Source organism: Nelumbo nucifera, chromosome 2 (genome assembly GCF_055504915.1).
Source record: "Nelumbo nucifera cultivar China Antique chromosome 2, China Antique-T2T, whole genome shotgun sequence".
NCBI classification, from domain to species: domain Eukaryota; kingdom Viridiplantae; phylum Streptophyta; class Magnoliopsida; order Proteales; family Nelumbonaceae; genus Nelumbo; species Nelumbo nucifera.
In genome coordinates this window covers 36890859-36917650 of record NC_142650.1, presented here as the reverse complement: position 1 = coordinate 36917650, position 26792 = coordinate 36890859, and the positions used below count along the sequence as shown (strand labels likewise).

The 26792-nt window shown below is 40.8% G+C and overlaps 1 protein-coding gene across 11 annotated transcripts in view; it reads right to left on the bottom strand.

Moving 5' to 3' along the window:
- Nucleotides 1-26792, bottom strand: part of LOC104599078 (diacylglycerol kinase 4-like) — a 111291-nt gene that overhangs the window by 66338 nt on the left and 18161 nt on the right. For 7 of the 11 annotated variants that reach the window (XR_016082595.1, XR_016082594.1, XM_088898349.1 and 4 more), the window contains exons 3-5: nucleotides 20676-20813; nucleotides 20506-20591; nucleotides 18408-18495 (exon numbers count right to left, since the gene is read on the bottom strand). Coding sequence is in view for 9 of the 11 variants with exons in the window: in XM_088898349.1 (XP_088754475.1) it covers nucleotides 18408-18495; nucleotides 20506-20591; nucleotides 20676-20813 (312 nt within the window). In the remaining 2 variants the exon portion in view is untranslated. Of the gene's footprint in view, nucleotides 1-1001; nucleotides 1078-18407; nucleotides 18496-20505; nucleotides 20592-20675; nucleotides 20814-26792 lie in introns of all 11 variants that reach the window. The other 4 variants (XM_010261445.3, XM_088898348.1, XM_010261444.3 and 1 more) reach the window with 2 other exon arrangements.

The following is a 26792-nucleotide window of genomic DNA, read 5'->3' as shown; positions in this document are numbered from 1 at the left end:
CCCTTGGGTGTGCTGAACCTTTTTGACTTTAGCTTCTTCTAACAACCAAGGAAAAGGGACAAGGTAATGTGGAGAATAACAAGAGCAGCCATCCCATGGTCAATTTGGGAAGAGAAAAACAATAGGATTTTCCTAGGGCAAGAAAAATCCAAGGAAGCACTTGTGGAGGTTGTCACCATCAAGGTTATGCACTGGCTGAAAGTGCATCATCTCTTCAAGGACTTCTCCTCAGCTGACTTAATTAGAAATTGGAGTGCTATAGCTGCATCCTCGCCTTCCTCCCCTGTGGTACAAGAATGTTGGGTACCACTGCCTCAGTTGGGAGTTGGGTGTCTGTACAGAAATGAGGAAGGAAAAGTCATGGCCCTTTACTCGGGCCCAATTGGGGTGGGAGATTCAGTAAGGGCAGAAGTAATGGCTTTGCTTCAAGATTTGAAACTGGCGAAACAATGGGGAATAAAGCAATTAGAAGTGGAAGGAGACTCCAAGCTGGTAATAGGGTGGATGCAAACTGGAAACCTGGGAGTGTGGTCTCTTAGACAGCCTCTAAGAGAGATTATTAGCTTAGCAAGGGAGATTGGGGTGGAATTTAAATGGGTAAGAAGGTCAGCAAATGGAATGGCTGATACTTTAGCTAAGCAAGGCGTTACTAGGGAGGTTTTGTTTTGGACCTGTTTGTAAACTTCTGTTTTTCTTTTTTTCCATCCATTTTGTGGGTGGTAAGCCTGTAATCTTTTCAATTCTCTAATGAAAGTTACCGTTTCCTATCAAAAAAAATTATTAAACAAGGGAAGCTAAAAGTATTAGCTCCAAGTATTACAATAACAAATGCCAAGATAAGCCCATTAATGCACTTCTTTGTATTTAAAAAGCCATATGAAGGTGCATACCAAGTTAAAAAATAATCAGAAAAATACTTAAACAGGTTTTCAATGTGTTTATTTAAGACAAGATACAAATGAAACAACCAGAATAGTTATGAAGTATGAAAAAAGCTTTACCTATGCTAAAATAATTATAAAATACACCCTCAAAGAAAGTTTGGCTTTCAGGATATTCACCTTCAATATCTAACTCCTGCACAAAAATAACTTAGTTGCCATGAATTCAAATAATTTTCAGTTAATAATACCTAACAAGCATTGGACTTGGACTCTAAAAGTAGCTTCAACAGAATTAAGTTAGGTGCCCATAAATTAACAAGCAACATAAAACAATTTAATTTGTTTTGAATTTGTTAGTGAAGGGGTATTTCGGTCTTTGTACCTGTTGAGAATGCTGATGTGTACTATTATGTTAGTTCGAGTGCCTCTTACTTAAATAAGGGCACTTATGTCTTTTCCAATTACATTAATAATATAATAACAGGTCTGGCCGAAACTAGGGTTGACTTTTTCCTATTTTCGAACCAGACCTTTTCTCTTCTCCTTCCTCTTTCTTCCTTCTTCTTTCCTCTCTTCCTTCTTGCTGTTTATTTTACCTTTCAGCTAACAAACAAGACAGACTTCTAGGGCAGGCCAAACTTTAACATGGTATCAGAGCAACATCAAACAAATCAGACCTGCTAGAATTCTGTTTTCTGCGCATTCAAACTAGGGTTTCTCTTGGATTTCTCAGCCGTTGGTTGGAGACTGGGAAAAGGGCTGAAAATGAGTGATCGCCCTCTTCCCTTGGAGGTTTCTATGCCTCCGGTGGTGTCGTTGGTGATTGGTTGCTGGTGCATGTGGTGCAGTGGTGTTTCATTCCTTCGTGCAGTTGACCTTCAGGCGATGAGGTAAGGAGTTTTTTTTTATGCATATTTTCTGTTATGGAACACATGAGAGGTGTGGTACAGATCGTATGATGGGTTTTCAGATTGCTTTATGCTAGGGTTTATGCTGGTTTGTGTGTGATTCGAAGGGAAGTAGTGTTTACTTAATGGTGAAACTTCCAGTAGCTGTAGAGTAGGGTTTGTGGTGTTACAAGTACGGCTTTCAGCCATTGTTATTGCTGAAATCAGTGTGCAGATTTCGGTGAAGTGTCTGTGTGCAGTGTGCAGTGTGTAGTGCTCAGGATTCAGTGATAAGGGAATTCGGCAATGGCAGATAACAGTGATAGTAAACCTAGTGTGATGATATCTATTGACTACCTGAATGTCCAAATGACCTCCATTAAACTGAATGGAGAAAATTATGTCCCTTGGGCCAAGTCTGTAGAGGTTTTTCTGAAGGCGAAGAAGAAGGTAAAGCACATAAGAGAGGAGAAACCCCCCACTAGTTCTCAGGAGTATGAAGACTGGGAACAGGAAGATGCACAGAATATCACATGGTTGTGGAACAGTATGGAACCCAGAATCAGTGTGAACTTCATGTTTCTTGACACAGCCAAAGAGGTGTGGGATCATGCTAAGAAATTGTATTCTGGTCAGGATAATACAACTAGGGTATATCAACTGTATCAGGAATACTTCAATCTGCAACAGGGAAATCAGAGCCTTGAGGAGTACTATGCCAGTATGAGAAATATCCGTAATGAGCTAAATGTCTATCACCCTCTCACTTCTGATGTCAAGGTTCAACAGCAACAGCGAGAGCAGCTTGATGTGACTCGGTTTCTGGTGGGGCTGAAGTCTGAGTATGAACCAGTACGAGCCCAGATACTAGGAGGATCTGCCCTTCCATCTTTAGAGGAGGTGTTTGCTCGTCTTCGGAGGACTTCCATTGGATCTATGGAAAACTCTAATATCTCAGATAAATCAGCATTTGCAGTGTCAAGAGGACGAGGTGGCAGAAGTGGGGCTTGAGGAGCCCAGCCTGGCCGAGGTGGCAGTAGTGGTCCAGTGTATGGCCGGAGTGGTGGTGGTGGATCTACACATATCCGTGGTGGTGGTCGTACTGGAGGCAGAGATTCAGGGGGAGCTCGTGGTAGAGGATGTGGCTCGGGTCCACGGAGGTGTACTCATTGTGGTTTGGATGGACATACTATTAACTACTGCTATGACTTACATGGTCCACCCTCGACGTGGGCCAACCATGCCATGACTAGTGACACCAGTTCCAGCTTTAGACAGGAGAACCGGTCAACTGACCAGATGCCTTCTACCTCTCCAGATGGTCCAGGCAAGGAGATGATGAGTGTTCCTCGTGATGAGTATGAAAGGTTTGTTCAATCCACGTCACAGCAGAACACAACTACCTTTGCACACTCAGGTATGGCTTGTTTGGCATCCACACCTAACCCCTGGATTATTGACTCTGGAGCCTCCGATCACATGATGGGAACTCCAGGTGTGTTTTCATCTCTCACTCATTGCTCAACATCACAATCTGTTACCCTTGCTAATGGCTCCACATCATCTATTCGTGGTGTTGGTAATGTTGGCCTAGACTCTGTGTCCCTATCCTCTGTTTTATATGTACCTAAGCTTCCATTTAATCTTATGCCTGTTAGTAAGCTGACCAAGTCCCTTAATTGCTCCTTTACATTTTACCCCTCTATGTGTGTTTTTCAGGATCTCAAGACGGGGATGAAGATTGGTACAGGGCATGAAGCCGGTGGACTGTATTATCTTGATGGTGGTGGAAGAACGTCAACGGCCCTTCAGTCCTCTATTTCTCCTCTCTAGTGGCATTGTAGATTTGGTCATCCCTCACTGAAAGTGCTGAAGTCCTTGGTCCCTTCATTGAGTCAACTTTCTGTTCTTGATTGTGAGTCGTGTCAATTTGGGAAACACTATTGTGTTCCCTTTAGTTCTAGGGTTGATAACCGTGTGTCGAGTCCTTTTTCTTTAATTCATTCAGATGTTTGGGGTCCTTATAAAGTGATGTCATATAAAAGACACAGATATTTTGTTATTTTTGTTGATGGCTTTTCAAGAATGACGTGGCTCTATTTAATGAAAGAAAGAAGTGAATTATTTGCCATCTTCCAGAAATTTTATGCTGAGATCCGCAATCAATTTGGCGTTCACATCAAAATTTTCCGTTCTGATAATGGTCGTGAATACTTGTCTTCATCTTTTGAAGAATACTTGGACCAACATGGCATTATACACCAAACTTCATGTACCTACACCCCACAACCAAATGGGGTTGCTGAGAGAAAGAACCGACATCTTGTAGAAACGGCACGCTCACTCATGCACCACATGAATGTTCCCAAACCCTTTTGGAGTGATGCAATGCTCACCTCTTGTTTCTTAATTAATCGGATGCCCACGTCTATTCTTGATGGTCGTTCTCCTTTTAGTGTCTTGTTCCCCAACATGTCTCCGTTTCTGCTTCCTCCTCGAGTATTTGGGTGTGTCTGCTTCGTCCATAATCTGGGTCTCGGGACTGACAAGTTAGATGCATGATCCCTTAAGTGTATCTTCCTTGGCTATTCCCGGACTCAGAAAGGGTACAAGTGTTACCATCCCAGTTCTCATCGTTCTTTGGTATGTGCTGATGTCACTTTCTTCGAGTCCACTCCGTTCTTCGTGGGGTCCGATGATGCTGCTTCCTCCACATCACCTCCTCCTCTTCCCCTTCCTGTGGCTGCTAAGGAAGGGGATGTAGTGCTAAGGATTGTGAGGAATTTGAAAGGAGCTCCTGGCCGTGGTTTGCTGTACAAAAGTGGCGGAAAACTGGAAGTAGAAGGATACACCGATGCTGATTGGGCAGGTTCTATGTCTGATAGACGGTCTACCACAGGCTATTGCACCTTCCTGGGGGGTAACCTGGTAACGTGGAAAAGTAAGAAGCAAACAGTTGTGGCAAGAAGCAGTGCAGAAGCAGAATATAGGGCCATGGCACATACTGCTTGTGAATTAGTGTGGCTAAGGAACCTTCTACAGGAGATAGGATATGACATCAGTACTCCAATGAATCTCTATTGTGACAATCAGGCAGCGGTTCATATCTCTTCCAATCCGGTGTTTCATGAAAGAACCAAGCACATCGAAGTTGACTGTCATTTTGTGAGAGAGAAGGTGCTGAATGGAGTGATAGAGACTGCATATGTTAATACAGGAAATCAGTGGGCAAACTTGTTTACAAAAGGTTTGAGTCGGGGGAGAGTGGACTACATATGTAACAAGCTGGGATTATATGATATATACTCACCAGCTTGAGGGGGAGTGTTAGTGAAGGGGTATTTCGGTCTTTGTACCTGTTGAGAGTGCTGATGTGTACTATTATGTTAGTTCGAGTGCCTCTTACTTAAATAAGGGCACTTATGTCTTTTCCAATTACATTAATAATATAATAACAGGTCTGGCCGAAACTAGGGTTGACTTTTTCCTATTTTCGAACCAGACCTTTTCTCTTCTCCTTCCTCTTTCTTCCTTCTTCTTTCACCTCTTCCTTCTTGCTGTTTACTTTACCTTTCAGCTAACAAACAAGACAGGCTTCTAGGGCAGGCCAAACTTTAACAGAATTATTATTCAGAAGATAAATTCCTTTGTTTCTTTGTTTCCAACCTTTGCTATAGCATTTTGATCCTTTTAGAAAAGAAACAACAACAATAGTAACAATAATAACAATAATAATAACATTGGTGAAACAAACATGTAGAGAGAAAGTAAGACTTCACAAAGAAATAGACATTTGTTTGTTTTATGCTCTTATGTTTCAGTTACAAACTGTTCTAGGGTTCAAGACAAGAAGAAACAGTTAAGTAGAGAGAAGGTAAGAGTTTGAGAAAAACTGGTTGTGAGGCCCGCTCCTCACACAACTATGTACGTTAATAGATGTCAACCATGCCCAGTTTGTTAGTATAGTCGCCAACTAAGTTTTATTCACAACATTTGTCAAAATTTTTGCAAATTAATCACCAATTTCACAAATGCTGGGCATATCTTCTTCGAAGCCACTTTTCTTCTCAAAAAAAAAAAAAAGTGCCCATCCACCTCAGTAGGCTTGGTTCTGTCATGGAGCCTCACATTTAGCCCCACAATCTGTCTTCCCCACTTCTCTCCTCTCTCTCCTCTCTTCTATCTCCTGGTTCTCAGCAGAAACTTAATCTCCTGCACAGGTTAATCTTTTATTTTTTTTTGGTAGTCTGAATCTGCGGGGCTGATTAACAACTTGGTATCAGAGAAAAATTTCTACCAATCTACTCGTCTTGTGCAGTCTTACTCCAGTCAGCTACATGAGATAGTTGAAGAGATAGGGTTTCTAAATTGTGGCCTGTTTTTTCAGGATTTTTGGAGTGGTTTGTTGGGAGAAAGAGGTGAATTACTTTAGATAGGACTGGCTACCCACATTGATAGTAGCGTTCAATGTATTTTGGGTTTCTTTAAGATTCTTTTGGAGATCAAATGCTGTTGAAACTCATTTAAGAACATCTGGAGAGATCGACATAGTGAACTCCCTTTTCTCCTGAACATGGGAATGTCCAATTTGTATTGGGAAGACCAAAAACCTTGGTTGTTTGGGATTTTTGGTTTCATTGGACTTATTTAGTCCAAGTATTGAGGTTGATAACCTTTGGAAGTGTAACTGAGGTTCCTGGAACCTATTGTTTTCTAGCTATGGCACAAGAAATCTTTTGTGGTTGTTTTCTTTTTTGGGCATCTTTATTTGTTGATCCATTAAAAATAATATTGCTTGAAATCAATGAAGCAAGTGGCTCCGTTGGTACACCAGAAATCACTGGTTTAATGGGAGTAGTTATTTTCAATGGGTATAGGCTATGAAGAAATATATTGGTGGACATGGGAAACTTGGTTATATTATAGACTCTGAGGAGCCAGACTCACAAGATGCTAAACATGCAAAGTGGGTGCAAGAAGACATGATGATGATGTCTTGGCTACTAAACTCCATGCAACCACATATTAGTCTGATTTTTTTGTTAATGAAAACAACAAAAGGGATCTAGGACAGTGCAGCTGAAGCATATTTTGATACAAGTATCAAACTGGGTAGGAATAAATTCATGGAGTTGTCTTAACAAGTTTTGGAACCTCATTAGGAGAGTGCATCAAGTAAATCCATGTGTAGGGGTGCTCACGGTTCAGTTAAACCAAACCGATACTACCAATTTTGGAATAGTGGTAACTAAAACCGAACCAAAGTCAATTGGTTAACCAGTTGATCAATTCAGTTGACCACCAGTTCGGTTCATCGGTTTTTTTATATTTATAATATATATATATATATATATATAATTTTATAATAAAAATACAAGAAATAAATATAAAATATTATATTATTGTAGAGAACACTGATGTGGGCCCCACAGCTACAGTCCCACTGTACTTGTAGGGTAGAAGGTGTTCTAGTCTTCCTAGGGTTAGCTATTGGTTATTTAGTTGTTTCAGTTGTTATTTGTTACTTATTATTTCAGTCTTATTTTGATTTGTTTGTTATGTAAAGACTAAGGGCAGATCTGTCCTTTCCATGTAATGAACATAACCTATAAATATTAATTAAAGTGGCGGCAGCAGAACATTAAGCTTCTGCTCCTCCTTTCAACTCTTGTGTTCTACTGCTTCTCCTCCCTCTTCCTCTTCTTTCCTCTTACCTTTCTTCTTATTTTCGATCCTGAAATCCATTAGGGTTCAAGACTGATAACAGTCCTGAACTTCTACTTGGTATCAGAGCTAGGGTTTCTCATGTGAGTCTAGTCCAGCCGACCACATGAGAACCATCTAAGGCTGGAAGCTGAGAAAGCAGAGTTCGTTGACTGGTTCTTGGAGATCTCCAGAGGATTAGCAGCTGTTTGAAGAAGTGCCACAGTTGCAGCGAGTTGGTGATCAGGAAGAATCAGAGAAGGCTAGGGTTCGGGTAACCTTGGTAGGCAGCGAACTGCATCCTATTGTAAGTCTTTTATTTTCTGAGAGAAGTAATATCAGAGAAGATAGGTTGGACCTACCAACAAGGGTGGCCGAACCACTCTAGGGTTTTATCTCTCTATTCTCTAGGGTTTTGTCTTATCCCTGCGGAAAACCCTAGTATTGGACTGAACCTTGTGATCTTATCCCTGCGGCAAACCCTAATAGTTCTCCTCAACATTGATCAGTTTTAGGGTTTCATATTAACCCTAATACAAACCTTATCCATACGGTACTGTCTGGAGTGTATGGCTTTTAGGACTGATTAAAACCTCAAATTGGCTTCAGCATATCATATTGTTCTTCAAACTGTTTTTCAGTTTTCTTTTGGGGTTTCGAACACTTGTAAAGGGGTGAAAACAGTTCGGACTGTTGCTGTTGTGTGTGATTATTGATTTCAGATCAGTTTTATACATGTTTCATGCACATCTACTGTGAGTACAGATTGGCTTTATACTGATTTTGTGATTGTGGTTGGTAGTCCTAGTGCTGGTTTTGACTGTAGTAACCCTAATTTTGAGACTTCTGGTTCTTGACCGAAATGGAGTTTAAGAATCAAGCAGAAGGCAATTTTAGGAACAGCAGTTATGGTGGTGGTTCTGAGACAGGTTTTCAGATTACAACCATAAAGTTTGATGGATCAAACTATTTGGAATGGGCCCAATCAGCCATGATGGCTATTGGGGGAAGGGGCAAAGTAGGGTATCTCTTGGGAGATGTGGCAGAACCTTCCAAGGGAGACCCTATGTATACCGAGTGGGTCCAAGAAAACTACTTGGTTATGACATGGCTCTATAATTCTATGCAGCCCCATATCAGCCGAAATTACTTATGGCCAAAGACAGCCAAGGAGATATGCGATGTGATGAAAGAGACTTACTCTCAACCCCTTAATGTTGCCAGAGCATATGAATTGAAATGTGAGGTGAATTCCCTTAAACAATGAGAGAAACCGGTGTCGGTCTACTTCTCTACCTTGAAGTCCCTGTGGCATGAGATTGATCACTTAGAGACTCTTGAGTGGGAGAGTCCCAAAGATGCTCAGATACATAGAAAGCACATCGAGACAAACAGAGTGTTTGAGTTCCTGGCAGGACTGAATTCAGAATATGATATTGTGAGGCAGCAGATTTTGACCAGAGATAGTGTGACCCTCTCTCAGGCATACTCCTTAGTGCACAGTGAAGAGACCAGGAGGAAAGTCATGATACAACCTCAGCCGCTTACACCTGCCTTGGTAGTTGTCAAACCCAAAACAGGGGGTGATTCAGAGAGGGACAGAAAGAAGGAAGATAAAAGGGATGTGGTGTGTGAGCATTGCAAGAAACCTAAACACACAAAAGAAACATGTTGGAAGCTGCATCCACATTTGGTCCCGGCAAAGTTGAGAAATAAAAAGGGTAATGCTCATGTGGCTATGACTACTGATTCAACATCCTCATCTGGCACAAGAGGCACACCATTAGAGACCTTAGCTGCAGTTCGGGCTGCTCTAATACAATTGGAGAAGGAAGTTGGCAGTTCAGCTCAGTTACCGCAGTCATCGTCAGCCCCGGCCACATCGGCCTTTGCACACTCAGGTACTCGAGCCTCAGCCTACCATGCCTCCACTCCAGGTACTACTGAACCTTGTTAGGTAATAGATTCAGGTGCATCCGACCATATGACTAGCTTGCCCTCTTTGTTTACTACTTATTACTTATCTTCTGGTAGGGATAAAGTATCTATAGCCGATGGCTCTCTTGTCCCTATTTCTGGCAAGGGTGACATCAAACTGTCGAATACTATATCCTTGTCCTCTGTCTTGCATGTTCCTAAACTGGATACCAACCTCCTTTCCGTTAGTAGTATTACCAAACATTTGAACTGCTCAGTAACTTTCTTTCCTGACCGATGTGTTTTTCAGGACCTGGAGACGAAGAAGGTGATTGGGACTGGCCGTGAGACGAATAGGATCTATTTGCTCGGGGAGAGTTCTCGTCGGGAAGAGTCAGTGGATAAGAAGTTACTTGTTTCTCAGGTTGTGAGTCTGGTTATGCTTTGGCATAACCGATTGGGTCATTTATCTTTTCGGTCCTTGAAGAGTCTGTTTCCTACTTTGTTTGAGTCTGTTCAGTCATCTCAGTTGAAGTGTGAAAGTTGTGAATTTGCTAAACATTGTAGAAACTCTTATTCATTGAGTAATAAAAGGAGTAATAGTTCTTTTGATATTGTGCATACTGATGTTTGGGGGCCATATCACATTCCTTCTATGGGTGGGTACAGATATTTTTTGTTATTTGTTGATGACCACACCCGGTTTTCTTGGGTTTATCTTATGCGTTCACGAGATGAGGTGCCTGCCCTGACCCAAAACTTCCACCAAATGATCCTAACCCAGATTGATGCCAAGATCAAAGTGCTTAGATCTGATAATGCAAAGGAATACTTTGCTAAGCCATTGGCATCGTACCTCCTTAATCATGGGGTTATCCACCAAAGCACTTGCCCTCATACACCTCAGTAGAATGGGGTTGCAGAAAGGAAGAATAGGCACATCTTGGAGGTGGCTAGAAGTTTTATGTTTATGTCCAATGTCCCTATTTGCTTCTGGGGTGATGCTATCCTTACGGCGGTATATCTTATTAATCGGATTCCTTCCCGGGTTCTTGATATGAAACCTCATTTTTCCCTTCTATACCCCAAAGAGGAGTTGTTCACTATTCCCCTCAAAACATTTGGTTGTACCTGTTTTGTTCAGCTTCTCGGTCCCCATCACTCCAAGTTTGAACCCAAGGCCTCCAAATGCATCTTTCTTGGTTATGCACAAACTCAAAAGGATTATTGTTGTTATGATCCTGTCTCAGGGAAGAAGTTTGTATCCATGGATGTCACTTTCTTTGAGGAGACACCCTACTATTCTCGGGTCTCTCCTCAGGGGGAGAGTAGTGAGCGTAGAGATTTGGGTCCTTTTCTTCAGGGGGAGTGCAGTGAGGATAGGGTTAATACTTTTGGGGCTGTTCCCTTACCTATTCCAGTTGGTGATGAGGGCTGCAGTAGCGAGGGTGGTCAGAGGGATCGGGAGTTGAGAGTCTATCACAGGCGATGCAGGCAGGTTGATCCCGGTCATCAGCAGTCCCGGCCAGCTCCAACCTCTTCTGCGGCTCCAAGTCCAAATATTACAGTCCCAGGGCCCACAGAGACTCCTTCCATTGTTGCTACCTCACCCTCTGCAGATGACCTTGACCTTCCCATTGCCCTCCGTAAAGGAAAACGGCATTGCACCACATCTACAGCCCACTGCATCTCCTAGTTTTTGTCCTATGATCGCCTATCTCCCTCCTACAGGTCCTATCTCACCTCCGTTGCTAATGTCCCTATTCCGAGAACAGTGCAAGAAGCCCTATCAGTCCTGGAGTGGAGAGGTGCAATGCAAGTTGAAATGGATGCCCTATTGAAAAATAATACCTGGGAGCTAGTTGACTTGCCCAAAGGAAAGAAACCAGTTGGATGCAGGTGGGTATTTACTGTGAAGCAAAATGCGGATGGTTCCATTGAGAGGTACAAAGCTCGGCTAGTTGCAAAAGGGTTCACTCAGACTTATGGTATAGATTACTTGGAGACATTTGCCCCGGTAACCAAGATGACCACCATTCGGGTTCTATTATCTCTTGCAGCAAGCTACACTTGGCCTTTGTACCAAATGGATGTTAAGAATGCCTTCCTGAATGGGGACTTGCAGGAAGAGGTTTACATGCAGTTACCTCCTGGATTCTATGATACAGAGGCAGGTAAGAAGGTCTGCCGGCTCAATAAGGCATTGTATGGTTTGAAGCAGTCACCTAGAGCTTGGTTCGACAGATTCAGACTAGCCCTTGGGAAGTTCGGTTATGTACAGGCCCAGTCAGATCATACACTGTTCATCAAGAGGGTGGAGTCGTCACTGACACTATTTGCAGTATATGTTGATGATATTGTGGTGACAGGAAATGACAACCATGAGATTGAGTCCCTCAAACAGCTCCTTCATCAAGAGTTTGAGGTGAAAGATCTGGGTACACTACGGTATTTTTTGGGTATTGAGGTTGCTAGATCTAAACAGGGGATCTTTGTCTCTCAGAGGAAATATGTTTTAGATCTCTTGGGTGAAACTGGAAAGCTGGGTGTCAAACCTGCAGATACACCCATTGAACAGAACCACAGGATTAGTGCAGAGAGTGGGGAGCTGCTTGAAGACAAAGTTATGTTCCAGCGGTTAGTGGGAAAGCTCCTATATCTATGCCTCACTCGGCCAGATATCAGTTATGCCGTTAGTGTTGTCAGTCAGTACATGCATTCTCCTAGAACCACGCACCTTCTAGCAGCAGAAAGAATACTAGCATACTTGAAGAGATGCCCGGGTAGAGGTATACTATTCAAGAACAATGACCACATGAAGGTGGAAGTCTATACGGATGCCGATTGGGCTGGGAGTGTTGATGACAGAAGGTCTACCTCTGGAAATTGTGCTCTTGTGGGAGGTAACCTGGTCTCTTGGAGGAGTAAGAAACAGAGTGTTGTCTCCCGATCCAGTGCTGAAGCTGAGTACAGGTCAATGGCTAATGGAGTGGCTGAAATTCTTTGGCTGAGATCACTACTTGAGGAGTTGGGTATTGAGTATGAGAAGCCCCTAATGATGTATTGTGATAATCAAGCGGCTATTAATATAGCACACAACCCGATGCAGCATGACAGAACTAAACATATTGAAGTTGATCGACACTTTGTACGAGAGAGGGTCTCATCACAAGAAGTGTGCCTCCCATACATCACCTCCAACATGCAGCTGGCAGATATCCTCACCAAAGTTGTACCACGGAAGAAGCTAGAGGCGGATCTATCCAAGTTGGGAATGATAAACATTTATTCCCAACTTGAGGGGGAGTGTAGAGAACACTGATGTGGGCCCCACAGCTATGGTCCCACTGTACTTGTAGGGTAGAAGGTGTTCTAGTCTTCCTAGGGTTACCTATTGGTTATTTAGTTGTTTCATTTGTTATTTGTTACTTACTTTGATTTGTTTGTTATGTAAAGACTAAGGGCAGATCTGTCCTTTCCATGTAATGAGCATAACCTATAAATATTAATTAAAGTGGCGGTAGCAGAACATTAAGCTTCTGCTCCTCCTTTCAACTCTTGTGTTCTACTGCTTCTCCTCCCTCTTCCTCTTCTTTCCTCTTAGCTTTCTTCTTATTTTCGATGCTGAAATCCATTAGGGTTCAAGACTGATAACAGTCCTGAACTTCTACTATTATAAATAATACATTATACATTATCAATATAAATTTATATATAATGCATATATATATTTGTTTATAATATATAGATAACATAATATATATATGAACAATATATACAATAATACATAAATATACATATAATATATATAAATATATGTATACCGATCGAATTGGTTAACTGGAACTTTTGGTTCAGTCTTGTCAATTCGGTTCAATTTTCAGTTTTTCTGTTTTTTATGATCACCCCTATCCATGTATGCTGGGAGAAATCATCAATGAACAAGATGAAATACTTATAGCCACCCATGCAAGGTAAATAATAAGGCCCCTAGACATCAAAGTGCACAATATTAAAAGGAATAGTGGATCTTATATTATTCAAAGGATTAGAATTTCTACAACGTTTAGTAAGTTCACAAGACTCGCAATAAAGAATGGATTGACTTGTTCCTTTAAATAATTCCAGGAACAAAAGACTTAAAGAAGAGAAAGATAAATGACCCAAATGATAGTGATATAACATGACACGGCTCATAGAATCTAACACAATGGATCCAAAAAGTTGCTTTCTGAAGAGGTATTGGGCTTTGCTCCAACACATCTAATAGGTATATCCCATTCACCTCATGGTCACTCCCAATCACCTTCTAATATTTCATGTTCCAAAAAACACAATAAGTGGGAAAAAAGGTTATGCAACAATTTAATGTTTTTGACAAGCTACTAATAAAAAGTATGTGAGGGAATCTAAGATTCTAATGTCTCCCATACCAAAATGAGAAGAAGGGATATTTTATCTAAGCTAGAAAGAAGGTGATAAGTATTAAATAAATGGGAAATATTGGTCGTGTGATCAAAAGCACTAGAGAATGATCGAAGGAATCCTTTGGTTACCTGAGACAATGACAAGATTTGCAATGGCACAAATACCTGAGTGGGCAAATGCAAATGATGAGGTACTACCAAAAGGAGGTGTTGCAACAGTGGCTTATAGCTGGCCAACAATCCTTTAATGCTTCTCAAATTCTGCCTTTGCAACTTCAAGTTGTCGCCTTTCACATTCCCATTCTTTTTTGTTACTGTCATTCTTAAATCGTGCAGGTATCGAATTCATTGCAACTTCCAACATGTATTTTTTCTGTGCTTGGGCTTCTTGCAATACTCACAAACTATATCCTTCTTCTCATTAACAAACTTAGGTTTAACCCCGAGATGTGCAAAGTGATCAACCGTAGTCTCTAAGATCTACACCTATCTTCTGCTCTTTTCACTATTTACCATAGCATAGGCTTGAGACAAAGATGCATCATCTTTTGATAATATATTTTGTCTAGTGATATCATACTCAGGGTTGAGCCCAAAAAGAAACTTAAACATCCTATTCCTCTAACATTTTATAGGTCTCAATGTCCTTGGTACTCTCCAAGACGACAACCTCAATTAGGTCAATCTCCTACCAGAGATTTTAGAATTGAAAAATACACTTCTAAGGGTTTCGCCCCTTGTCTATGATTGTTCACATCATTCTTTAGTTTATAGACTCTGGGCACATTTGACTTTTGAGAATAGGTTCCATTAACACAATCTCATACTTCCTTGGCTATATCCACCCATAGGTAATGCTAGACAATATGGGGCTGCATAGAATTCACTAGCCACCATATAACAATGTAATTCTCATGTGTCCACTTCTCAAGATTAGGATCATCTTCTTTAGATTTCTTCTTACTACCTGACAAGTACCCCCACTTGCATCTACTGCACACATGAATCTTCACTGATTTTGATCAAATGAAATAATTGGTGCCATCTAGCTTTACTGTGGTCACATCACCCAACAAAGATTCCAAAAAGGCTCCCAGACCAACTCCAGGTCACTATTTTGTTTTATTTCAACTCCAAATGACTCCATTTATCAAACAAAAACAATTATAGTCCAAAACTAAGGTCTTCCAACACTTAGGAAGCAAGAAAGAAGCAAAAGGCAAGGTTTCAACTACCCAGCAACCAGGAAAAACAGAGAAAACCCAATCGCTCATATCAGTGAAGCCAAAGAGCTTACCAACTTGGATCAATCTCTGGAAGGATCCCCTTGATCCTAGTAGAAGATCAAGACTGTAATCAGTCTTGAATCCTAATAGGTTTTAGGTTTACAAAACAAAAGAAAGGTGAGAGAAAGGAGAGAGAATAGAAGAGAAACAGGAGAACACAAGTGATTGAAAAGAGGGACAGATTCTAACAGATCTGCCGCCGCCACTTTCTTATTATTTATAGGTTATGTTTAGTACATAATGGAAAGGACACATCTACCCTTAGTACTTACATAATAAATAAAGTAAATAAAAGCTGAAATAAATAACAATTGAATTAACAAACTGACTCAAACTGACACTACTATAACTGGAACAAATAACTACACATGTTGTCCTACGAACACAGTGGGGACCACTGCAGTGGGGCCCACATCAATGTTCACATACCAGATCCCGTTTATCTTCCTTCTTCCGGTCCCTTTCTGAGTCACCCCCTGGCTTAGGTTTAATAGCTGTCAAGGCTGGGAAAGAGGGCTGAGGCTGCATCATGACTTTCCTCCTGGTCTCTTCACTATGCACCAGGGAGTATGCTTGAGAAAGGGTCACACTATCTCTTGTCAATATCTGTTGTCGCACAATGTCATATTCTGAATTCAAACCAGCCAGAAACTCAAATACCCTATTCGTCTCGACTTGCTTTCTGTGAGTCTGTGCATCTTTGGAACTCTCCCACTCAAGGGTCTCTAGATGGTCAATCTCATGCCACAAGGATTTCAAGGTAGAGAAGTAGACAGAAACTGGCTTCTCTCCTTGTTTAAGGTTGTTCACCTCACACTTCAGTTCATAGGCTCTGGCAACATTAAGGGGTTGGGAATAGGTTTCTTTCACAACATCCCATATCTCTTTGGCTGTCTTTGCCCATAAGTAATTTCAGATGATATGTGGCTGCATCGAATTACACAGCCACGCCATAACCAAATAGTTCTCTTGAACCCACTTGGTGTATGTTGGGTCCTCCTTGGAAGGTTCTTTCACATCTCCCAAGAGGTAACCCAGTTTTCCCCTTCCTCCAATAGCCATCATGGCTGATTGAGCCCACTCCAAATAATTTGACCCATCAAATCTCATAGTTGTAATCTGAAACCCAGTTTCAGATACACTACCATAACTGTGGTTTCCAAAACTACTTTCTCCCTAACCCTTAAACTCCATCTTTGATCAAGATTCAGTGGTTACAAACTGTTAGAGTCACTATACCAGAAAACAGAGTCAAACAAGCAGGTCTGAAAACTGATCCGAAACCAACACAAATCTGATCTGATCTGAAATCTGATCTGATCCGAAATCTGATCTGAAACCAACCCAAATCTGATCTGAAATCAATCGCCTATCACAGTATAGGCAAGGAATCAACTCAAATCTGATCTGAAATCAATCAGCATGCACAGTACCAGGCAGCCTGTCAATCTGAGATGCTATTTTCTGAAATCACTACTGTGGGGCCCACTGCTGCGAGAGCAAAATTAGGGTTTCAACTGTGGGTCTGAAATAAGTGCTCAGCTGCACTCTCCAAGCAGTCCGCACAAGTGGGAATTATCGTAGGGCAATATGAAACCCTAAAAACTAATCACCTCTGAGAGGGAGGGGGTTTGGCCCAACAGTCAAACCCTAGAAACAAACTTAAACACAGTTCGGCAAGTCAAACCCTAGAAACAAACTTGAACACAGTTCGGCCCCTACTTCTAGATAGGTCCAACCTATCTCGACTTATTGCAGTCTCTGAAACTCATTAAAAAAAAAAACTTACTTATGTACTTCGGTTTACTGTCTTCTAGGATTACCTGAACCCTAACCTTCGCTGCTTCTTCCTGATTACCAACTCTCTGCAAGCCGCGGCAAGTCTTCAACTGCTGCGAACCTCTCCTGGTAATCTCCAAGATTCAGCCACCAAATGCTTCTTCAAAGCTTCCAGCCCTAGCTAGTCCTCATGTGGTCGGCTGGACTAGACACACATGAGAAGCCCTAGATAGGCTCTGATACCAAGTAGAAGATCAAGACTGTAATCAGTCTTGAATCCTAATAGGTTTTAGGTTTACAAAACAGAAGAAAGGTGAGAGAAAGGAGAGAGAATAGAAGAGAAACAGGAGAACACAAGTGGTTGAAAGGAGGGACAGATTCTAACAGATCTGCCGCCGCCACTTTCTTATTATTTATAGGTTATGTTTAGTACATAATGGAAAGGACACATCTGCCCTTAGTACTTACATAATAAATAAAGTAAATAAAAGCTGAAATAAATAACAACTGAATTAACAAACTGACTCAAACTGACACTACTATAACTGGAACAAATAACTACACATGCTGTCCTACGAACACAGTGGGACCACTGCAGTGGGGCCCACATCAGTGTTCTCTACAATCCTCAACCTGAATTCTTCTCTAGTCAGCTAGGGTTTCATCTCCAAGAAGCTTCTTGGTCAACCAAAACTGATCTGAACCTCTCCAAAACCCTTCTTCCAACTTGGCTGCAAAAATCATGGACTATTCTCAAACTAGTTCTCCATACACCCTTCAAACAGAAGTGTGAATGGGATGAAAAGAAAAAAGGAAAAACAGGGTTTGGTTGCTTTGATACCAAGAGATTAGAGATGAATGAGAAACAGTAATAAATTGATAAAATTTGAAGAAAGCAATGAGTGAAATAAGCTTAGAGAAGAGGGAAATGGAGAAGAATATAAATCGATCCTCTCTCCAGTCTCCTAAATTCTTTTCTTACATCTAATCTAAATTAGAGGGACAATTACAATGATACCCTCAATAGGGCGACTAGCTTAGCACAATAAAGAAAAACTAATGACAGGCCCATAACAACTAAGGCCCACCCAGCCCAGTCTCTTTACTAAAAAAGAAAAAAAGAATATGTTCAAGATCTCTAATGTCTCTGTCTCTACAATTCTTTATCTCTTCTTCAATATTCCTTAATTATTATTTTGTTTTCTTCTGTCCAATACATCAACTAACTTTTCTACATTTTGCATTTCTTATAAGTTCTTATTAATAAAATCTTTCATAGTTACTATCAAACAGTCCGGCCAACCCTATTATGGTTCATACCTTTAACATGAAATTTATTTATAGTTGTTCTTACACCTCTCTATTCTGCTCATATAACTTGGTCTACCATCATATACAAACCTAATACGATGTCAAAACTAGAAGTTTCATCTATAAGATACTACATTCACAATGACTAAACACTAGGTAGGAACAACTGAAAAAACAGTCAACTAATTCATATTAAGGAAAAGCATTTACAACCTGATCAAGAGTACACTCCTCTGAATAGTGCAGACAATGAGGCAGTTCCACACTTTCTTCAGCCGGCATTGCAACCAGAATGCGCCAACTGTGCCAATTCAAAAGATTGACAAGTTTATACATCATGAATCATGAGAAAAAAGTGACAAGTGTTGGGACTCCAGATTGATAAAATCATATCTGAAATCGAACATTTCTTATTAACTGAAAAGAAAAATATATAAATGCAATAACTCTGCAATGGGTTTATTGTACACATACCCAGAGTAAACAACACCAGTAATGGTAATAGATGTTGGATGGATCTATTATTTTGGTACTAACTACAAGGGAATTTGTAAAAAAATATTCTTATTTTAAATGATTTGTAACTCTGGCACTATGAACAGCAATCTAAGTAGTTTGAACACAATACCCTTTGAAATATAGATATTGTAAGGGTTAGTTTCATTACATTGCATTAATAATCACTGTGACTATGATTTGGAGTTTTGTCAGCATAACCTAAAAGAGCTCCTCTATCTCTGATTCTTCATGTAAGCTATGAATACTGACACTGAGGATCATTTCACCTCCTAAAGGAAAGTGATCCCCAGCATACACTTGATAAAAAGGCCATTAGAGAATGTTGGGCTGAGCTGTCTAGGGTCCTGGGAGTGGTAGACTGAATACAGACCTAAGTTTGGCAGATAAAGAAAATTATAAATCCATTACAGGCATTGGTAAGGGAAGCAGTGCTTTGGACATTATGAGAAGAAAGAAATGAAAGAATCTTTAATGGGAAAATGTACACCAAGGAAGGAATCATAAGTTCATAGTATTACTCTAAGGATAGTGCTGCATTGGCTCAAGACTGTAAATATGCTTGCTCCCCTTTGTATGGATGACATCTTAAGATAATGGAAAATGTGGCATGGTCAACAATTTCAAGAGAAGAAACTTCAATGCAATGTTATACACCAGCCATAGACTATTGGAAGTAGTTAAAGAAGTAGATTTGTTGGTTTTTTTTTATCAATAACAGAATTTCATTAGAAATATAGAGAGATTTGTTGGTTGTTTTTAGTTGCCATTTTTTCTTTCTTATGTTTCTTATTTATTTATGGACTTACCATCATTGGGCAATGGGCTTAGTTTATTCTTTCATAGTCTTTCATAAGTCTTTTTTATTACTGCTACCTTACCAGGGTCTTTTTTTACTGCTACCTTAATAGGGGGACTTCTTTCTCATATTCTTCTCTCTTTGCTATTATCTTTTTTTATTGGCAACTCAGAAGTTATTTATTGATTAAATTAAAAAAGCATATACAACAAGAAGTTGTGCGCAGAAGGAGAAGCCCGAAAGGAAAAAACCACTAATTACAACCCAACCCAGAATATAGATTGTCTTTGAATCCCTTGTTTGGCTTGTCCCACAGCACTCCCAAAACTCCTGAAAGGCAAGAATGCTCCACACACGCAGAAGAAAGCCTACCACGCCAAGCCATACTGCACATCTTCTCTTTCTATCACTTCATCCCAGCTGCCGAGAACCACCTCCCCAACCGTAAATCAATATCTCTGGATTTCTGCTTTTCTATACCCAGAACCCAGTCCGCAGCTTCTCTACTGTGAAACATAAACAAGAAGAGACCGCCATTTAGTCTCCTCACTCAATCACCCTTTCACTTTCTCCATTCCAAAACCACCCAAGCTTCAATCTTTTCAGCATCGAGCTTGCTTTCCACAAGTCCCCCAACTAGACTCGCCTAGAGGACATTCATCCTCTCCATCTTCCCCACCTTCCTAACATCCACTCAAACCACCACAATCTTCCTCCCCTCCATCAAATCTCATGAGGGGATTGTTAATTGTTTCTAGTTTCCTTCTTTAGTAAAATTCTACCTTTCAAAAAGAAAAAGAAAAAATAACTTATATACCATAGGCAGAAAATGTCTTCTAGAACAAATACTTGTCAAATCAGTTCCCCCATGTAATATGTTGTATTATTAGTGTAATACTTTTTAAGTAAATGCAAGGTCCCATTTCATTACCAAGAAACAAAGAATTAAGGATCAAGACAAACATTTATTTACTCTACCCTATAAAAAGAAATTACCTATCAAGACGGCAAATTGGACCAATAACAGCCTTATGCAAAGACCTCTTCACAAATGACCTCCATGCAAATGAAAATGAACCACCCTGAAAAAAAAAATACACAAGAAAACAAGTCAACAAGGTAATAAAGCAGTTATATCAAAAAACACATGTAACATAAATTCTTACCCAACCAAAACTCCTAGATAGGTCATTGCCAGTACCAAGTGGAATGATTCCTGTTGGAGGAACTGGCTCTCGGTTGTGCTTATAAAGTTCTGCAAGACTTCCAAGAACCCAACCCACTGTGCCATCACCCCCTGCAACCTGCCCAGAATAATCTTAAGTTCTTCACATCAAAAAGATATTCCTGACAAGGAAACCAAAAATTACATTCAAATATCACATACAAAAATCATGATTGTCCACTAAAGGCAATCATGTTCATACAATTCAAGTGTCCTCAAATGCATTCTTCCGACATAGAATTAAGAAATTGCATTTAGATCCATGTTCACCCAAAAAATGTCAAATTCAAATCAATGAATGAGGCCTGCACATCATTGAAAACAATCAAGGTAGTAAAATACATCATTTAAAGAAAAGGGAATGACATTGAGGAGACATACAGATTGAAACACAATGGGTGCAAAGGTCAACAAATAGTTTGGCAAAGCAAGGGGCAAGTAGGCAACAATTATTTTGGGCTCTTTTTTTTGTGATCAATAACAGAATTTCATTAGAATTATAATTAAACAAATTACAAGTCTGGGGAATTATTCACCAGAGTTTATGTAGTCACACTCCTCAACAAAATGGGGTTGCTAAGAGGAAAAATAGACATGTGGTTGAAGTTGCTCAAGGTTCATTGTTCCAAACTCATGTTCCTACCCGTTTTTGGGGTGATGCTGTCAAGAAGGTTGTGTGTCTCCTTAACTGGCTTCCATTAAGGGTCTTTAACCTTTAGTCTCCTCATCAGCTTCTCCTCCCTAATGAACCTCTTTAATTTACCCCTTAGGATCTTTGGTTATATGTGCTTTGTTCATGATACGAGTCCTTCCTACATAAATTTGATCCAAAATCAATCAAATGTGTATTCCATGGTTACTCCCCTATCCAAAAAGATTACAAATCTTTTTATCCTCTTTCTGGAAAGAGATATGTTTCTAAGGATATTACCTTTCTAGAGTCTTCCTTTTTCCAGTCATCCCGTTCAAGGGGAGAATGCAAGTGAAGATCGGACTCCCTTTTTGTCTTCTTGTTCCTATCCCTATACCTCCCCCTTCCTCTCATCCTTGTAACAATGGTATTCCTTTTCCTCCTCCTATGTATCAGCCTCGGCCCTGGCAGCAGTTCTTCATCAGGCACAGTAAGAGCGTGGCTCCTAAAGCTAAATGCCCATCACAAATATGATCTCTCAAACTCAGGTAATCTTGCACCCCCTAATAATTTTGTTATTGATCCAAGCCTTGGTCTTCCTATTGTCGTCCGAGAGGGAAAGAGGACATGCAACAAGAATCCCATTACTAACTATGTGTCTTATGATGCTCTCTCACCTTCCTATTGCGCCTATATTTTTGTCATTTCTTTTGTTTCCATCCCTCGCAGTTTTACAGAGGCAATGCAATCCCTCACTAGAAGGAATCTATGAACCAAGAGATGGAGGCCCTAATAAAGAACCAAACTTGGGAGATTGTTTCTTGTCCAAAGGATAAGATTCCTACTAGGTGCAAGTGGGTGTACACTATTAAGCACAAGGCAGATAGTTCAATTGAGAGGTACAAGGCTCGGCCAAAGGATACACTCAGACCTGTGGCACTGATTATCTTGAAACCTTTGCCCCAGTGGCTAAAAAGAACTCTATTCGGGTGATCATGTCTCGTGCTGCCCACTATTCTTGGACTTTATATCAGATGGATGTAAAGAATGACTTTCTTAATGGGGACCTATAGGAAGAACTTTATATGGACTTATCACCTGGGGTAAGCCTTCCTAATAGTGAAGAGGAAAGTTTCCCAATTGAAGAAGTCTTTATACGGATTCAATCAGTCCCCTAGAGCCTAGTTTGACAAATTTAGAAATGTTATCTTAAAGATTGGATTCTCTCAATCTCAAGCAAACCATAACTTTTTATAAGAAGAGTTGATGGCAGAATAACAATGTTGATGGTACATGTTGATGACATTGTTGTGACAGGTGATGACATTACAAGTATCTCTTAATTAAAATCCTTCCTTGCTTCAAAATTGAGATTAAGAATCTTTGGTGATCTTTAATACTTTCTAGGCATTGAAGTTGCAAGATCCAAGAAGAGAATCTTTCTTCACAAAGGAAGTATGTTCTTGACTTGCTCCATGAAGTTGTGAAATTAGGGAGCAAGCCTGTAGAAACTCCAATTGATCCTAACCATAAGTTGAGTGCTACTGAAGGAGAAGTTCTTCCAGACAGAGAAAAAATATCAGAGATTAGTGGGTCGTCTCCTATATCTTTTTCTGACAAAACCTGACATATCTTATGTTGTTGGAGCGATTAGCCAATATATGCATGAAACCAGAACATCTCACATGCAAGCAATTAATAGAATTTTAGCTTATCTGAAAGGGTGTCCTAGTAAAGGAATGTTGTACTCCGATAATAGTCACCTAAAGATTGAGGCTTACATAGATGCCAACTAGGCAAGGTCCATTGATGATAGAAGATCTACACTTGGTTATCGTGCTTTTAGTTGGAGACAATGTGGTTTCATGGAGAAGTAAGAAACAACCAATTGTTGCTCGTTCTAAACTACTCTGGTTGAAGACCTTATTGACTGAGATGGGCATACAAGTTGATACCCCAATGAGATTGTACCATGACAATCAACCAGCCATAAACATTGCACACAATCATGTTCAGCATGACCGTAAAAAACATATTGGGGTAGACAGATACTTCATTAGAGAAAGGATTGCTAGAAGAGATATTTGCCTACCTTTTGTAAGTGTTAAAATTCAGGTCTGCCTTAGAGTTCGGCCTGACTAAGTTCAGTTATGTAGAAGAAAAAAAGGTGATAGAGAAAGAGAGAGAGAGAAAGAAAGAGAGGAGAGAATTCTGGTTCGAACTGACAGAGTCAACCTGACTTCTCCCAGTCGGCCAGTAAGTATTTATATTATTATTAAAACAAGACTGAAAAGACCTATGTGCCCTTACTTAAGTTAAGAGCACATGTTCCAACACAACACTACAAATCATCAACATCAACCAAGGTATAAAGATAGAAATAACCCTACGCTAACACTCCCCCTCAAGCTGGTGAGTATATATCATATACTCCCAGCTTGTTACATATGTAGTCCACTCTTCCCCGACTCAAGCCTTTTGTAAATAAGTCAGCCCACTGATTTCCTGTATTAACATGTGTAGTGTCTAGCTCTCCATTCAGCACCTTCTCCCTCACAAAGTGACAGTCAACCTCAATGTGCTTGGTTCTTTCATGAAACACTGGATTAGAGGAGATATGAACTACAGCCTGGTTATCACAATAGAGCTTCATTGGAGTGTTAATGTTGTACCCTACTTCCTGTAGGGTATATCAGACTGCGACCCGGAGCCCCTTTTAGATACTTCACAATTCTCAGAACTGCATTCCAATGAGGAATCAGAGGTTTTTGCATAAATTGGCTTACCACACTAACTGCAAATGAGATGTCTGGTCTGGTAATGATTAGGTAGTTCAGTTTGCCCACAAGTCGTCGGTATCTGCCAGGGTCTTCAAACACTTCACCCATATCATTGCTTAGCTTGGTATTTGTGTCCATGGGTGTTTCAACTGGTTTGGCACCCAACAAGCCTGTTTCTTCCAGCAAATCAAGCACATACTTCCTCTGGCACAGGTTAATCCCATACTTGGATCTCGCTACCTCTATCCCCAAGAAGTATTTCAGTTTACCCAGATCCTTTGTCTGAAAGTGATCCTGCAGATAAGTCTTCAGCTTGTCAATACCAATGTTATCATTCCCAGTAATAACAATATCATCTACATACACCACCAACAATATTTTTCCTCCCGGAGAGTCATGACTAAATACAGAATGGTCAACTTTGCACTGTTTCATACCAAACCAAACTATGCTCGAGGAGACTGTTTAAGCCCATATATAGCCTTCCTTAGTCTGCACACCTTACCATCCTCCCCCTGAGCAACAAACCCTGGAGGTTGCTCCATGTAGACCTCCTCGAGTAAGTCACCATGCAAAAAGGCATTCTTGATATCAATCTGATATAGTGGCCACTCATACATGGCTGCAAGAGAGATCACCACACGAACGGACCCAATCTTAGCAATCGGTGAGAAGGTCTCTGTGTAGTCAATGCCATAGGTTTGGGAGTACCCTTTTGCAACTAATCGCGCTTTCAGGTGTTCAACACTACCATCAGGCAGATACTTAACCGTATAAACCCATTTACAACCAACAGCTTGCTTCCTAGGAGGAAGAGAAGTGAGGTCCCAAGTATGATTATGACGAAGGGTTGAGAGTTCTTTTTCCATGGCACGGCACCACCCTGGAGAGGCAAGGGCTTCCTGGACATCTTTAGGAACAATAACTGATGATAACAAGGTAACAAACTGGTGAGGGGAAGCGGAAAGGTGAGTAAGAGAAACATAATCAGAAATGGGAAGAAGGGTGCAAGTACGTTTACCTTTCTGCAAAGCAATGGGTAGATCAATCTCAGATGCTAAGTGCGGGTCTGGTGCCAGATCCGTCGACGAAGATGTAGCCGGAGGAGTAGTAGCTGGTGCACGTGGGCGATGTGTATACACATGACGGATAGGTGGGCGTTCAACAGGTGGTGGCACCGGAGGCAAGGATTTGGTCACGACTGGAACAAAGGGAGGAGGATCGACAACGGGAAGTGGAAGAGGAGGTGATGAGGAGGAAGAAGCATCACCAGATCCCAAAAAGAACGTAGTAGACTCAAAGAAACTGACATCAGCACACACAAAGGACCGTCGAGAACCAAGATGGTAACACCTATACCCTTTCTGGGTCCGAGAACAGCCAAAGAAGATGCACTTGAGAGAACGAGCATCAAACTTGTCGTTCCCAGGATCCAGATTATGGACAAAACAGACACACCCAAAAACTCTCAGCGTAAGAGGGAACTGAGACAAAGTGGGAAACAAGACCTGAAATGGAGAATGACCATCAAGGATGAACGTGGGCATCCGATTAATCAAAAAACAAGAGGTAAGCACTGCATCACTCCAAAAAGGATTGGGAACATGCATGTGATGCATTAGGGATCTTGCTGTTTCAAGGAGATGGTGATTCTTTCTCTCAGCCACCCCGTTTTGTTGTGGGGTGTAGGTACACGAGGTATGATGTATAATGCCGTGTTGGTCTAGGTATTCCTGAAATGATGAGGATAAATATTCGCGGCCATTATCAGAACGAAAAACTTTGATATGGGTACCAAATTGGTTACGAATCTCAGCATAAAATTTTTGAAAAATGGTAAACAATTCACTTCTTTCTTTCATTAAATAGAGCCACGTCATCCTTGAAAAATCATCCACAAAAATGACAAAATATCTGTATCCATTATATGACATCACTTTATAAGGACCCCAAACATCTGAATGAACTAAAGAAAAAGGACTTGACACACGGTTATCAACCCTAGAACTAAAGGGAACACGATGGTGTTTCCCAAACTGACACGACTCACAATCCAAAACAGAAAGCTGACTCAAGGACGGAACCAAGAACTTCAAGACTTTTAGCGATGGATGACCAAATCGGCAGTGCCACTGGAGAGGAGAAAGAGATGACTGGAGAGCTGTTGAAGTTCTACCACCACCACCGTCAAGATAATACAGTCCACCTGCTTCATGCCCTCCACCAATCTTCATCCCCGTCTTGAGATCCTGAAAGACACACATAAAAGGATAAAAGGTAATGGAGCAGTTAAGTGATTTGGTCAGCTTACTAACAAACATAAGGTTAAAAGGCAATTTATGAACATACAGAACTGATGAGAGGGATACAGAATCTAGGTCAACATTACCAACACCACAAATTGAGGATGTGGAACCATTAGCAAGGGTGACAGATTGTGATGTTGAGCAATAAGATAAGGAGGAAAACACACCTGGAGTTCTAGTCATATGATCAGAGGCTCCAGAGTCAATGATCCAGGGATTGGGTGTAGATGCTAGACAAGCCATACCTGAGTGAGCAAAAGTCGTCGTGTTCTGCTGTGATTGGATAAACCTCTCATATTCATCACGGGGAACACTCACCATCTCCTTCATGGGACCATCTG